General features: G+C 43.8%; 1 protein-coding gene across 3 annotated transcripts in view; it reads right to left on the bottom strand.

Annotated features, from left to right (window-relative positions):
• Nucleotides 1-16102, bottom strand: part of LOC110538520 (alpha-1,6-mannosylglycoprotein 6-beta-N-acetylglucosaminyltransferase B) — an 88845-nt gene that overhangs the window by 15835 nt on the left and 56908 nt on the right. For all 3 annotated transcript variants that reach the window (XM_021625389.2, XM_036938602.1, XM_021625388.2), the window contains exon 9: nucleotides 6141-6272. In XM_021625389.2, coding sequence (XP_021481064.2) covers nucleotides 6141-6272 — 132 coding nt within the window. The remainder of the gene's footprint in view (nucleotides 1-6140; nucleotides 6273-16102) is intronic.

Below are 16102 nucleotides of genomic sequence, written 5' to 3'. Positions count from 1 at the left end.
AAGCCCATAACAAGCAGTGGTATGGGAACCAAGCCCAGGAGACTTGAACCGTAAAGTAGTCAAAGGTGATGGATGTCACCGTGCCTCTCCTCTCCCTCAGTGTGCTGGGCTCAGCCTGCCCTCCAGGTGGGGGGAAATTGACTTCAAATCACAAGCTGCTAGGCTACTATACACCACAGGGGAGATAAATGGAGAGCTCTTACTCACAGCAATGCAACCACCTCCAAACACAGCAAGGATACCTCCCTTCTTTGGTGGGTCTCTGACATTGCTGGGGCATAATGTGTGAGGGGCTGCTTCCTAATAGTCGGCTCTTAATAATGGCTGGAACAGAGCAAATGGAATGGCATCAAACACTTTGGAAACGGCTCCAGCCATTATCATGTGGTCATCCTCCCCTATTAAGGTGCCACCAACCTCCTGTGTTGGACAATGGATGAACATACTCCAAACTTTTAACATTTCTATAATCCATCAGATATTGACTGAATTATAGCTCATAAAACAGTATAGCTTCCGTCCCTCTCCTCGCTCCTCCCTGGGCTCGAACCAGGAACACATCGACAACAGCCACCCTCGAAGCAGCGTTACCCATGCAGAGCAAGGGGAACAACTACTCAAAGTCTCAGAGCGAGTGACGTTTGAAACGCTATTAGCGCGCACCCCGCTAACTAGCTAGCCATTTTACATCGGTTACACCAGCCATTAGGCTGATAGGCTTGAAGTCATAAACAGCGCTGTGCTTGCGAAGAGCTGCTGGCAAAACGTACAGAAGTGCTGTTTGAATGAATGCTTACGAGCCTGCTGGTGCCTACCCTCAGTCAGACTGCTATATCAAATCATAGACTTAGTTATAATATAATAACACAGAAATACGAGCCTTTGGTCATTAATATGGTCGAATCCGGAAACTATCATTTCGAAAACAAAACGTTTATTATTTCAGTGAAATACGGAACCCTTAAGTATTTTATCTAAGGGTTGGCATCCATTAGTCTAAATATTCCTGTTACATTGCACAACCTTCAATGTTATGTCATAATTACGTAAAATTCTGGCAAATTAGTTCGCAATGAGCCAGGCTGCCCAAACTGTTGCATATACCCTGACTCTGCGCGCAATGAACGCAAGAGAAGTGACACAATTTCACCTGGTTAATATTGCCTGCTAACCTTTCTTTTAGCTAAATATGCAGGTTTAAAAATATATACTTCTGTGTATTGATTTTAAGAAAGGCATTGTGGTTAGGTACAGTCATACAATGATTGTGCTTTTTTTGCAAATGCGCTTTTGTTAAATCATCCCCCTGCGTTGCATCGATTATATGCAACGCAGGACACGCTAGATAAACTAGTAATATCATCAACCATGTGTAGTTAATTAACTAGTGATTATGATTGATTGATTGTTTTTTATAAGATACGTTTAAATGCTAGCTAGCAACTTACCTTGGCTTCTACTGCATTCGCGTAACAGGCAGGCTCCTCATGGAGTGCAATGAGAGGCAGGTGGTTAGAGCGTTGGTCTAGTTAACTGTAAGGTTGCAAGATTGAGTCCCCCAAGCTGACAAGGTAAAAATCTGCCGTTCTGCCCCTGAACAAGGCAGTTAAACCCACCGTTCCTAGGCCGTCATTGAAAATAAGAATGTGTTCTTAACGGACTTGCCTAGATTAAAAAAATCTGCAAAATCGGTGTCCAAAAATACCGATTTACAATTGTTATGAAAACTTGAAATCGGCTCTAATTAATCAGCCATTCCGATTAATCGGTCGACCTCTAATCCAGAGCATCCCAAACATGCTCAATGGGTGACATGTCTGGTGAGTATGCAGGCCATGGAAGAACTGGGACATTTTCTAGGAAATGTGTAAAGATCCTTGTAACATGGGGCTGTGCATCATCATGCTGAAACATGAGAGGTGGATGAATGGCATGACAATGGGCCTCAGGATCTCGTCACGGTATCTCTGTCCATTCAAATTACTATCGATAAAATGCAATTGTGTTCTTTGTCCGTAGCTTATGCCTGCCCATACCATAACCCCATTGCCACCATGGGGCCCTCTGTTCACAATGTGAACAGCAAACCGCTCGCCCTCATAACGCCATACACGTGGTCTGCGGTTGTGAAGCCGATTGGCCGTACTGCCAAATTCTCAAAAATGACTTTGGAGGCGGCTTATGGTAGATAACATAAAAATGTATCTGGCAACCGCTCTGGTGGATATTCCTGCAGTCATTGCACGGTCCCTCAAAACTTGAGACACCTATGGCATGGCATGACAAAACTGCACATTTTAGAGTGGCCTTTTATTGTCCCTAGCACAAGGTGCACCCTGTGTAATGATCATGATATTTAATCAGCTTCTTAATATACCATAGCTGTCAGGTGGATGGAGTATATTTGCAAAGGAGAAATGCTAACTAACAGGGATTTAAACAAATTTGTGCAAAACATTTCAGAGAAATAAGCTTTTTGTGCATATGGAAAATGTATGGGATCTTTAATTTCAGCTCATAAAACATTGGACCAACACTTTACATGTTGTGTTTATATTTTTCTTCAGTGTATGAATGCATTAACATAAAAGGTGAGGAACAGGGCTGCAACCACCAAACACTTGCTCTGTCTACCCTATCTGCACCCACCTGCTCTGTCTACCCTATCTGCACCCACCTGCTCTGTCTACCCTATCTGCACCCACCTGCTCTGTCTACCCTATCTGCACCCACCTGCTCTGTCTACCCTATCTGCACTCACCTGCACTGTCTAGACTGCCTGATTAATAACGGTTGTTGTCACATTCTCTTGCATAATTCAGCAAGTGTGTCAATAGCAGGTTACCCTCGGATAAAAGGGTATCAACACGATTACGCCTACCTAAACATACTTTACATTGTTTGCGAGATCAGACATAATATCACTATAATCTGAGTTCATTTTCAGAAATTGCTTTCATTTCAGTGCATCTAATTTGTAAACATTTCAACTGTATTAAATTAGAACTTTTTTCAATTCCACAAAAAACGTACACCTATCAAAATAAAGTTATCTTCTCTTTCTTGTGATGTGTCGAGACGATACGTTCAATTCCAGATGAAGCTTTAGTGTTCCTCTCGATTCAACTAACAGCCAATGTATCCCATTGAGCCCATTTCAGCCATTACCGGGGTGTGTTTGACATGTCTTTACAAACATTTCCGTTGTCGTAACATTAACGGGGAAAAAACGACAGGTGCAAGCAAGAGTATGAACAGTCACAAAAAACAATCAGTCCACGGAGATTTATGTAACAAGTGGATTTTGCAGCCCTCAAACACAGGAAATAGATGGCTGAAAAAAACAGATCCTCAGATGGGTGGGGCATGCGCTTCGCTACTTTAGATTAGATGAAAAAATAAGAAAATAGGAAGGATAGGGAAAGAAAGAAGGACAAGGATAGGGAAAGGAAGGATAGGGAAAGGAAGGATAGGGAAAGGAAGAAGGGGGATAGGAAAAGGAAGGATAGGGAAAGGAAGAAGGGGGATAGGAAAAGGAAGGATAGGGAAAGGAAGAAGGGGGATAGGGAAAGGAAGAGAACGGAATGGGAAAGGAAGAGGAAGGATAGGGAAAGGAAGGATAGGGAAAGGAAGAAGGACAAGGAAATGAAGAGGATGGACAGGGAAAGGAAAAGGAAGGATAGGGAAAGGAAGGATAGGGAAAGGAAGGATAGGGAAAGGAAGAAGGGGATAGGGAAAGGAAGAGGACGGAATGGGAAAGGAAGAGGAAGGATAGGGAAAGGAAGGATAGGGAAAGGAAGAAGGGGGATAGGGAAAGGAAGAGGACGGAATGGGAAAGGAAGAGGAAGGATAGGGAAAGGAAGGATAGGGAAAGGAAGAAGGGGGATAGGGAAAGGAAGGATAGGGAAAGGAAGAAGGGGGATAGGGAAAGGAAGAGGACGGAATGGGAAAGGTTGAGGAAGGATAGGGAATGGAAGGATAGGGAAAGGAAGAAGGGGGATAGGGAAAGGAAGGATAGGGAAAGGAAGAAGGGGGATAGGGAAAGGAAGAGGACGGAATGAGAAAGGTTGAGGAAGGATAGGGAATGGAAGCCATTTGAGAATACTGAGAGGGTGAGTCGAGCATGGAGCATTGTTTTATCTCCCAGCTTCCTCAGCTCTGCATATCCAGACTGAAGGAATCAAGGGATATTATCAGATCTGGTTGATTTATCAGTGTCCTGCATCTAAGCAGTCTGGGGGCCTGCAGAGGAAATTAAAGTATTAGCCTGGACAGTTGATACACATCGGCTAATCACGTGACCTTGAGTGAACTTCATTGTGTGATCGCAAACAATAGTGTGTGCACTACAAATATTGTGCTGTGTTTGCATGTCTCTATCACAGGAGGCTGCTGAGGGGAGAACGGCTCATAACAATGGCCGTGAAAAGGAGCAGAGGGTTAGCAGGTGTATGATGCCATTCCATGTGTTTGATGTATTTGATACTATTCCACTCATTCCGCTCCAGTCATTACCGCGAGCCCGTCCTCCCCAGTTAAGGTGCCACCAACCTCATGTGGTCTCTATAATAATATTAGTGTGTTTGTGTGTGTGTGGGCGCGAGATAGGGTAGGGCAGTACCCAGATTTGCACACCTTCATACCGTTCCTGTACCATACCGGGGTATACTGTGCTACAGGCAGTGCACACAGTAGATGGAGCCCTGAGCTGTAGAAAATGCATTTGGCTCATCTTAGATAGTTAAAGGTAGACTGAGTGAAATTATGTTGCCACGAGCAGCATCGCAGATAATGCGATGAGCGAGATGCACAACTTTGCTTTCACACAGTCACACAAAGCATCTGTGCATGTGCACAGGTTCACCTCCCACTTTTGTAATGTGGTAGCCACAGGACAAAAAAGGAGAAGTTGAGACTCACGCTTCAAAGCTCTTAGTTGTCGTGGAAATTGACCACTATGCTGTATTCTTTCTGCATCTATGACATATTAATGTCTACTTTTAACTTATAGTTAATTATAAGCAGTGGGGTAGCTTTAGGGTTCACATGCAAGTGTGCTGATGTTTGAGTGCATGCATGTGTATAATGAGCTAAATGGAGGTTGTGGAACAGGAAATTGAATATGCAGCTAGGGACAAAACAGACTGGGACACTACTCCACAGTATAATGTAATATAACAGAACAGATTTATCACACCCCAGACATATTAGTTTCTCTCCAACCAAGAAATGGAAACATTATCATTTTCACTTTTACAATCCTATCACTTAAAATTGTCATGCAATAACTAGGACCAATAATTACATGTTTTATTTGCTTAGTCGACACTTTGTGGGCCTCGGGCAAATTCCTGTACATTGCAAAGTTCAAAATGTATCCAGAGAACTCAGGGGCTTTAAGCGGTGCCATTTCTCCACTGTGCTATTTCGCATTGCTATTAGTCAATCTGGGACTCATTATTTACCCAATTGATCACTGTGTGGGCTGCTCTCATGCAGATTCCCCCTGGAAGTGCTATGGTGACTCACAGGGGACCAACCAGCTGACCAAATACCAGCCAATAAGGGCATCAGGCCAATAAGCCAATGATTAATCAGCACAACAGAAATGCCAGCAACAAAGAAACACACAGACAGTTTAACTTACGCATCTTATGGACAAGTCTGTTCCTCCCCCAGAAGAGATGAATTCATATTTGATATGGTGCATTGTACATTCCATGCCTACACTCACAGTAAGCACACACCCACAAACACACATACAGTTGTGGTCAAATATTTTGGCACCCTTGCACGATTTACTAATTCTTCTAAAATAAGACTAATATTTCTTTGATTTAGAACTGCACAGGACCAAGAAAGAAAAAAATCTAAACTGAAATTGCGATTTTTCTCTTCAAGTAAAAAAAATAATGGCCTGGACTAACTTATAAAATATTCTAATTAATTTTGTGTGTGATTCTCGTTTTTGTGTAATCTATCTCACCTGTGGTAAGTTGCAGGTGCCTACAGGGTAAAAATTGCCATTCAACCAGTTTTGAAAAGAGAAATCAGAACATTCTGCTCCATTGCACTGCATTGTAAAGTGCAGATTTTTGACCGCAACTGCATATAAAAATATATTATAAAAACCCACTGACTTGTGCTTCCTCAGAGAGAGACCCATGTGCTGCCTCATCTGCTGCAGGCCATGGTAGTCTGTGTAGATGAGGTCAAAGGGCAGAGGTCCTGTCAGGGGGCAGCTTCCTCTTCCAGGGGGGACCCCAAGAAACCTGCACACACACACAGAAGCTCAGCTTAGACACCGCAAACACGTCACAACACAACTTCATCACTGTAGATACAGTACCAGTCAAAAGTTTGGACACACCTACTCATTCAAGGGTTTTTCTTTATTTTTAACATTTTTTCCATTGTATTATAATAGTGAAGACATCACAACTATGAAATAGCACATATGGAATCATGTAGTAATTAAAAAACTGTTAAACAAATCAAAATATATTTGAGATTTGAGATTCGTCAAAGTAGCCACCCTTGGCCTTGATGACAGCTTTGCACACTCTTGGCATGTGTTACTTCATAGGTTTGATGTCTTCACATTTATTCTACAATGTAGAAAATAGTCAAAAGAAAGAAAAACCCTTGAATGAGTAGGTGTGTCCAAACTTTTGACTGGTACTGTATATCCACTGTCAATATGAGAGGAATGTATATTAACAATCGACACGGAGAATAACAACAGACTTGGAAAATAAATACTACACATTGTCCAGTTCCCTATAATATAAGTAAGACTGCATATCCACACAATGAAGGGAACAAGACACAGTAAAAAAGCAGCTGAAATACTCTGCTCCCGTAAAAAGCAGTGACATCCTCTGCTCCCGTAAAAAGCAGGGACATCCTCTGCTCCCGTAAAAAGCAGGGACATACTCTGCTCCCGTAAAAAGCAGGGACATACTCTGCTCCCGTAAAAAGCAGGGACATACTCTGCTCCCGTAAAAAGCAGGGACATACTCTGCTCCCGTAAAAAGCAGGGACATACTCTTCTCCCGTAAAAAGCAGGGACATACTCTGCTCCCGTAAAAAGCAGGGACATACTCTGCTCCCGTAAAAAGCAGGGACATACTCTGCTCCCGTAAAAAGCAGGGACATACTCTTCTCCCGTAAAAAGCAGGGACATACTCTGCTCCCGTAAAAAGCAGGGACATACTCTGCTCCCGTAAAAAGCAGGGACATACTCTGCTCCCGTAAAAAGCAGGGACATACTCTGCTCCCGTAAAAAGCATGGACATACTCTGCTCCTATAAAAAGCAGAGGACATACTCTGCTCCTATAAAAAGCAGCGGACATACTCTGCTCCTTTAAAAAGCAGCGGACATACTCTGCTCCTTTAAAAAGCATGGACATACTCTGCTCCTATAAAAAGCAGCGGACATACTCTGCTCCCGTAAAAAGCATGGACATACTCTGCTCCTATAAAAAGCAGCGGACATACTCTGCTCCTTTAAAAAGCAGGGACATACTCTGCTCCTGTAAAAAGCAGCGGACATACTCTGCTCCTATAAAAAGCAGCGGACATACTCTGCTCCTATAAAAAGCAGCGGACATACTCTGCTCCTGTAAAAAGCAGCGGACATACTCTGCTCCTGTAAAAAGCAGCGGACATACTCTGCTCCTGTAAAAAGCAGCGGACATACTCTGCTCCTGTAAAAAGCAGGGACATACTCTGCTCCTTTAAAAAGCATGGACATACTCTGCTCCTTTAAAAAGCAGGGACATACTCTGCTCCTGTAAAAAGCAGCGGACATACTCTGCTCCTGTAAAAAGCAGCGGACATACTCTGCTCCTGTAAAAAGCAGGGACATACTCTGTTCCTTTAAAAAGCATGGACATACTCTGCTCCTTTAAAAAGCAGGGACATACTCTGCTCCTATAAAAAGCAGCGGACATACTCTGCTCCTATAAAAAGCAGCGGACATACTCTGCTCCTATAAAAAGCAGCGGACATACTCTGCTCCTTTAAAAAGCAGGAACATACTCTGCTCCTTTAAAAAGCAGGAACATACTCTGCTCCTTTAAAAAGCAGGGACATACTCTGCTCCTTTAAAAAGCAGGGACATACTCTGCTCCTTTAAAAAGCAGGGACATACTCTGCTCCTTTAAAAAGCAGGGACATACTCTGCTCCTATAAAAAGCAGCGGACATACTCTGCTCCTATAAAAAGCAGCGGACATACTCTGCTCCTATAAAAAGCAGCGGACATACTCTGCTCCTATAAAAAGCAGGGACATACTCTGCTCCTTTAAAAAGCAGGGACATACTCTGCTCCTGTAAAAAGCAGGGACATACTCTGCTCCTATAAAAAGCAGGGACATACTCTGCTCCTATAAAAAGCAGCGGACATACTCTGCTCCTATAAAAAGCAGCGGACATACTCTGCTCCTATAAAAAGCAGCGGACATACTCTGCTCCTTTAAAAAGCAGGGACATACTCTGCTCCTGTAAAAAGCAGGGACATACTCTGCTCCTATAAAAAGCAGGGACATACTCTGCTCCTATAAAAAGCAGGGGACATACTCTGCTCCTATAAAAAGCAGGGGACATACTCTGCTCCTATAAAAAGCAGGGACATACTCTGCTCCTATAAAAAGCAGGGGACATACTCTGCTCCTATAAAAAGCAGGGGACATACTCTGCTCCTATAAAAAGCAGGGACATACTCTGCTCCTTTAAAAAGCAGCGGACATACTCTGCTCCTATAAAAAGCAGGGACATACTCTGCTCCTTTAAAAAGCAGCGGACATACTCTGCTCCTTTAAAAAGCAGCGGACATACTCTGCTCCTATAAAAAGCAGGGACATACTCTGCTCCCATAAAAAGCAGCGGACATACTCTGCTCCTTTAAAAAGCAGGGACATACTCTGCTCCTATAAAAAGCAGCGGACATACTCTGCTCCTTTAAAAAGCAGCGGACATACTCTGCTCCTTTAAAAAGCAGGGACATACTCTGCTCCTATAAAAAGCAGGGGACATACTCTGCTCCTATAAAAAGCAGGGACATACTCTGCTCCTTTAAAAAGCAGGGACATACTCTGCTCCTGTAAAAAGCAGCGGACATACTCTGCTCCTGTAAAAAGCAGCGGACATACTCTGCTCCTGTAAAAAGCAGGGACATACTCTGTTCCTTTAAAAAGCATGGACATAATCTGCTCCTTTAAAAAGCAGGGACATACTCTGCTCCTATAAAAAGCAGCGGACATACTCTGCTCCTATAAAAAGCAGCGGACATACTCTGCTCCTTTAAAAAGCAGCGGACATACTCTGCTCCTTTAAAAAGCAGGAACATACTCTGCTCCTTTAAAAAGCAGGAACATACTCTGCTCCTTTAAAAAGCAGGGACATACTCTGCTCCTTTAAAAAGCAGGGACATACTCTGCTCCTTTAAAAAGCAGGGACATACTCTGCTCCTTTAAAAAGCAGGGACATACTCTGCTCCTTTAAAAAGCAGGGACATACTCTGCTCCTTTAAAAAGCAGGGACATACTCTGCTCCTATAAAAAGCAGCGGACATACTCTGCTCCTATAAAAAGCAGCGGACATACTCTGCTCCTATAAAAAGCAGGGACATACTCTGCTCCTTTAAAAAGCAGGGACATACTCTGCTCCTGTAAAAAGCAGGGACATACTCTGCTCCTATAAAAAGCAGGGACATACTCTGCTCCTATAAAAAGCAGCGGACATACTCTGCTCCTATAAAAAGCAGCGGACATACTCTGCTCCTATAAAAAGCAGCGGACATACTCTGCTCCTTTAAAAAGCAGGGACATACTCTGCTCCTGTAAAAAGCAGGGACATACTCTGCTCCTATAAAAAGCAGGGACATACTCTGCTCCTATAAAAAGCAGGGGACATACTCTGCTCCTATAAAAAGCAGGGGACATACTCTGCTCCTATAAAAAGCAGGGACATACTCTGCTCCTATAAAAAGCAGGGGACATACTCTGCTCCTATAAAAAGCAGGGGACATACTCTGCTCCTATAAAAAGCAGGGACATACTCTGCTCCTTTAAAAAGCAGCGGACATACTCTGCTCCTATAAAAAGCAGGGACATACTCTGCTCCTTTAAAAAGCAGCGGACATACTCTGCTCCTTTAAAAAGCAGCGGACATACTCTGCTCCTATAAAAAGCAGGGACATACTCTGCTCCTTTAAAAAGCAGCGGACATACTCTGCTCCTTTAAAAAGCAGGGACATACTCTGCTCCTATAAAAAGCAGCGGACATACTCTGCTCCTTTAAAAAGCAGCGGACATACTCTGCTCCTTTAAAAAGCAGGGACATACTCTGCTCCTATAAAAAGCAGGGGACATACTCTGCTCCTATAAAAAGCAGGGACATACTCTGCTCCTTTAAAAAGCAGGGACATACTCTGCTCCTTTAAAAAGCAGGGACATACTCTGCTCCTGTAAAAAGCAGGAACATACTCTGCTCCTGTAAAAAGCAGCGGACATACTCTGCTCCTTTAAAAAGCAGGGACATACTCTGCTCCTTTAAAAAGCAGGGACATACTCTGCTCCTGTAAAAAGCAGGGACATACTCTGCTCCTATAAAAAGCAGTGGACATACTCTGCTCCTATAAGAAGCAGCGGACATACTCTGCTCCTTTAAAAAGCAGGGACATACTCTGCTCCTGTAAAAAGCAGGGACATACTCTGCTCCTGTAAAAAGCAGCGGACATACTCTGCTCCTTTAAAAAGCAGGGACATACTCTGCTCCTGTAAAAAGCAGGGACATACTCTGCTCCTATAAAAAGCAGCGGACATACTCTGCTCCTATAAAAAGCAGCGGACATACTCTGCTCCTTTAAAAAGCAGGGACATACTCTGCTCCTTTAAAAAGCAGCGGACATACTCTGCTCCTATAAAAAGCAGCGGACATACTCTGCTCCTTTAAAAAGCAGCGGACATACTCTGCTCCTATAAAAAGCAGGGACATACTCTGCTCCTTTAAAAAGCAGCGGACATACTCTGCTCCTTTAAAAAGCAGGGACATACTCTGCTCCTATAAAAAGCAGCGGACATACTCTGCTCCTTTAAAAAGCAGCGGACATACTCTGCTCCTTTAAAAAGCAGGGACATACTCTGCTCCTATAAAAAGCAGGGGACATACTCTGCTCCTATAAAAAGCAGGGACATACTCTGCTCCTTTAAAAAGCAGGGACATACTCTGCTCCTGTAAAAAGCAGGAAAATACTCTGCTCCTGTAAAAAGCAGCGGACATACTCTGCTCCTTTAAAAAGCAGCGGACATACTCTGCTCCTTTAAAAAGCAGGGACATACTCTGCTCCTTTAAAAAGCAGGGACATACTCTGCTCCTGTAAAAAGCAGGGACATACTCTGCTCCTATAAAAAGCAGCGGACATACTCTGCTCCTATAAGGAGCAGCGGACATACTCTGCTCCTTTAAAAAGCAGGGACATACTCTGCTCCTGTAAAAAGCAGGGACATACTCTGCTCCTGTAAAAAGCAGCGGACATACTCTGCTCCTTTAAAAAGCAGGGACATACTCTGCTCCTGTAAAAAGCAGGGACATACTCTGCTCCTATAAAAAGCAGGGGACATACTCTGCTCCTATAAAAAGCAGCGGACATACTCTGCTCCTTTAAAAAGCAGGGACATACTCTGCTCCTTTAAAAAGCAGCGGACATACTCTGCTCCTATAAAAAGCAGCGGACATACTCTGCTCCTTTAAAAAGCAGCGGACATACTCTGCTCCTTTAAAAAGCAGCGGACATACTCTGCTCCTATAAAAAGCAGGGACATACTCTGCTCCTTTAAAAAGCAGCGGACATACTCTGCTCCTTTAAAAAGCAGGGACATACTCTGCTCCTATAAAAAGCAGCGGACATACTCTGCTCCTTTAAAAAGCAGCGGACATACTCTGCTCCTTTAAAAAGCAGGGACATACTCTGCTCCTATAAAAAGCAGGGGACATACTCTGCTCCTATAAAAAGCAGGGACATACTCTGCTCCTTTAAAAAGCAGGGACATACTCTGCTCCTTTAAAAAGCAGGGACATACTCTGCTCCTGTAAAAAGCAGGAACATACTCTGCTCCTGTAAAAAGCAGCGGACATACTCTGCTCCTTTAAAAAGCAGGGACATACTCTGCTCCTTTAAAAAGCAGGGACATACTCTGCTCCTGTAAAAAGCAGGGACATACTCTGCTCCTATAAAAAGCAGTGGACATACTCTGCTCCTATAAGAAGCAGCGGACATACTCTGCTCCTTTAAAAAGCAGGGACATACTCTGCTCCTGTAAAAAGCAGGGACATACTCTGCTCCTGTAAAAAGCAGCGGACATACTCTGCTCCTTTAAAAAGCAGGGACATACTCTGCTCCTGTAAAAAGCAGGGACATACTCTGCTCCTATAAAAAGCAGCGGACATACTCTGCTCCTATAAAAAGCAGCGGACATACTCTGCTCCTTTAAAAAGCAGGGACATACTCTGCTCCTTTAAAAAGCAGCGGACATACTCTGCTCCTATAAAAAGCAGCGGACATACTCTGCTCCTTTAAAAAGCAGCGGACATACTCTGCTCCTTTAAAAAGCAGGGACATACTCTGCTCCTATAAAAAGCAGCGGACATACTCTGCTCCTTTAAAAAGCAGCGGACATACTCTGCTCCTTTAAAAAGCAGGGACATACTCTGCTCCTATAAAAAGCAGGGGACATACTCTGCTCCTATAAAAAGCAGGGACATACTCTGCTCCTTTAAAAAGCAGGGACATACTCTGCTCCTGTAAAAAGCAGGAAAATACTCTGCTCCTGTAAAAAGCAGCGGACATACTCTGCTCCTTTAAAAAGCAGCGGACATACTCTGCTCCTTTAAAAAGCAGGGACATACTCTGCTCCTTTAAAAAGCAGGGACATACTCTGCTCCTGTAAAAAGCAGGGACATACTCTGCTCCTATAAAAAGCAGCGGACATACTCTGCTCCTATAAGAAGCAGCGGACATACTCTGCTCCTTTAAAAAGCAGGGACATACTCTGCTCCTGTAAAAAGCAGGGACATACTCTGCTCCTGTAAAAAGCAGCGGACATACTCTGCTCCTTTAAAAAGCAGGGACATACTCTGCTCCTGTAAAAAGCAGGGACATACTCTGCTCCTATAAAAAGCAGGGGACATACTCTGCTCCTATAAAAAGCAGCGGACATACTCTGCTCCTTTAAAAAGCAGGGACATACTCTGCTCCTTTAAAAAGCAGCGGACATACTCTGCTCCTATAAAAAGCAGCGGACATACTCTGCTCCTGTAAAAAGCAGGGACATACTCTGCTCCTGTAAAAAGCAGGGACATACTCTGCTCCTATAAAAAGCAGCGGACATACTCTGCTCCTATAAAAAGCAGCGGACATACTCTGCTCCTTTAAAAAGCAGGGACATACTCTGCTCCTTTAAAAAGCAGCGGACATACTCTGCTCCTGTAAAAAGCAGCGGACATACTCTGCTCCTGTAAAAAGCAGCGGACATACTCTGCTCCTGTAAAAAGCAGGGACATACTCTGCTCCTTTAAAAAGCATGGACATACTCTGCTCCTTTAAAAAGCAGCGGACATACTCTGCTCCTATAAAAAGCAGCGGACATACTCTGCTCCTATAAAAAGCAGGGACATGCTCTGCTCCTTTAAAAAGCAGGGACATGCTCTGCTCCTGTAAAAAGCAGGGACATACTCTGCTCCTATAAAAAGCAGCGGACATACTCTGCTCCTATAAAAAGCAGCGGACATACTCTGCTCCTATAAAAAGCAGCGGACATACTCTGCTCCTTTAAAAAGCAGGGACATACTCTGCTCCTTTAAAAAGCAGGGACATACTCTGCTCCTATAAAAAGCAGGGGACATACTCTGCTCCTATAAAAAGCAGCGGACATACTCTGCTCCTTTAAAAAGCAGGGACATACTCTGCTCCTTTAAAAAGCAGCGGACATACTCTGCTCCTATAAAAAGCAGCGGACATACTCTGCTCCTGTAAAAAGCAGGGACATACTCTGCTCCTGTAAAAAGCAGGGACATACTCTGCTCCTATAAAAAGCAGCGGACATACTCTGCTCCTATAAAAAGCAGCGGACATACTCTGCTCCTTTAAAAAGCAGGGACATACTCTGCTCCTTTAAAAAGCAGCGGACATACTCTGCTCCTGTAAAAAGCAGCGGACATACTCTGCTCCTGTAAAAAGCAGCGGACATACTCTGCTCCTGTAAAAAGCAGGGACATACTCTGCTCCTTTAAAAAGCATGGACATACTCTGCTCCTTTAAAAAGCAGCGGACATACTCTGCTCCTATAAAAAGCAGCGGACATACTCTGCTCCTTTAAAAAGCAGCGGACATACTCTGCTCCTATAAAAAGCAGGGACATGCTCTGCTCCTTTAAAAAGCAGGGACATGCTCTGCTCCTGTAAAAAGCAGGGACATACTCTGCTCCTATAAAAAGCAGCGGACATACTCTGCTCCTATAAAAAGCAGCGGACATACTCTGCTCCTATAAAAAGCAGCGGACATACTCTGCTCCTTTAAAAAGCAGCGGACATACTCTGCTCCTTTAAAAAGCAGCGGACATACTCTGCTCCTTTAAAAAGCAGGAACATACTCTGCTCCTTTAAAAAGCAGGAACATACTCTGCTCCTTTAAAAAGCAGGGACATACTCTGCTCCTTTAAAAAGCAGGGACATACTCTGCTCCTTTAAAAAGCAGGGACATACTCTGCTCCTTTAAAAAGCAGGGACATACTCTGCTCCTTTAAAAAGCAGGGACATACTCTGCTCCTTTAAAAAGCAGGGACATACTCTGCTCCTTTAAAAAGCAGGGACATACTCTGCTCCTTTAAAAAGCAGGGACATACTCTGCTCCTTTAAAAAGCAGGGACATACTCTGCTCCTTTAAAAAGCAGGGACATACTCTGCTCCTTTAAAAAGCAGGGACATACTCTGCTCCTGTAAAAAGCAGGGACATACTCTGCTCCTATAAAAAGCAGCGGACATACTCTGCTCCTATAAGAAGCAGCGGACATACTCTGCTCCTGTAAAAAGCAGGGACATACTCTGCTCCTGTAAAAAGCAGCGGACATACTCTGCTCCTTTAAAAAGCAGGGACATACTCTGCTCCTGTAAAAAGCAGGGACATACTCTGCTCCTATAAAAAGCAGCGGACATACTCTGCTCCTATAAAAAGCAGCGGACATACTCTGCTCCTTTAAAAAGCAGGGACATACTCTGCTCCTTTAAAAAGCAGCGGACATACTCTGCTCCTATAAAAAGCAGCGGACATACTCTGCTCCTGTAAAAAGCAGGGACATACTCTGCTCCTGTAAAAAGCAGCGGACATACTCTGCTCCTTTAAAAAGCAGGGACATACTCTGCTCCTGTAGAAAGCAGGGACATACTCTGCTCCTATAAAAAGCAGCGGACATACTCTGCTCCTATAAAAAGCAGCGGACATACTCTGCTCCTATAAAAAGCAGCGGACATACTCTGCTCCTGTAAAAAGCAGCGGACATACTCTGCTCCTTTAAAAAGCAGGGACATACTCTGCTCCTTTAAAAAGCAGCGGACATACTCTGCTCCTGTAAAAAGCAGCGGACATACTCTGCTCCTGTAAAAAGCAGCGGACATACTCTGCTCCTATAAAAAGCAGCGGACATACTCTGCTCCTTTAAAAAGCAGGGACATACTCTGCTCCTGTAAAAAGCAGGGACATACTCTGCTCCTATAAAAAGCAGCGGACATACTCTGCTCCTGTAAAAAGCAGGGACATACTCTGCTCCTGTAAAAAGCAGGGACATACTACGTTGCTGTAAAAAGCTGAAATGCCTTAAGGGGGGTAATTCTAATGCTCTGAAATGGCCTGGAAGTTTCCATAAATGTTGTGTGCCATCTCCCAAGTGGTGTGTGTGAGAGAGAGATGAGGAGCCCCAGCCATCAGAGCTCCCAGCTCTCTAGTCACGTCAACTAAATGTGCCGGGTGTAAGGGAAATGATACCAGAAGTCTGATAGGTGGAGGTGCAGAAATGTTCCTAATTCAGCCACTGCTTTGCTACTC

Source organism: Oncorhynchus mykiss, chromosome 12 (assembly GCF_013265735.2).
Source record: "Oncorhynchus mykiss isolate Arlee chromosome 12, USDA_OmykA_1.1, whole genome shotgun sequence".
In the NCBI taxonomy this organism is placed as follows: Eukaryota; Metazoa; Chordata; class Actinopteri; order Salmoniformes; family Salmonidae; genus Oncorhynchus; species Oncorhynchus mykiss.
Note: the sequence above shows the minus strand (reverse complement) of the source record. Positions and strands in the feature narration are given on the sequence as shown.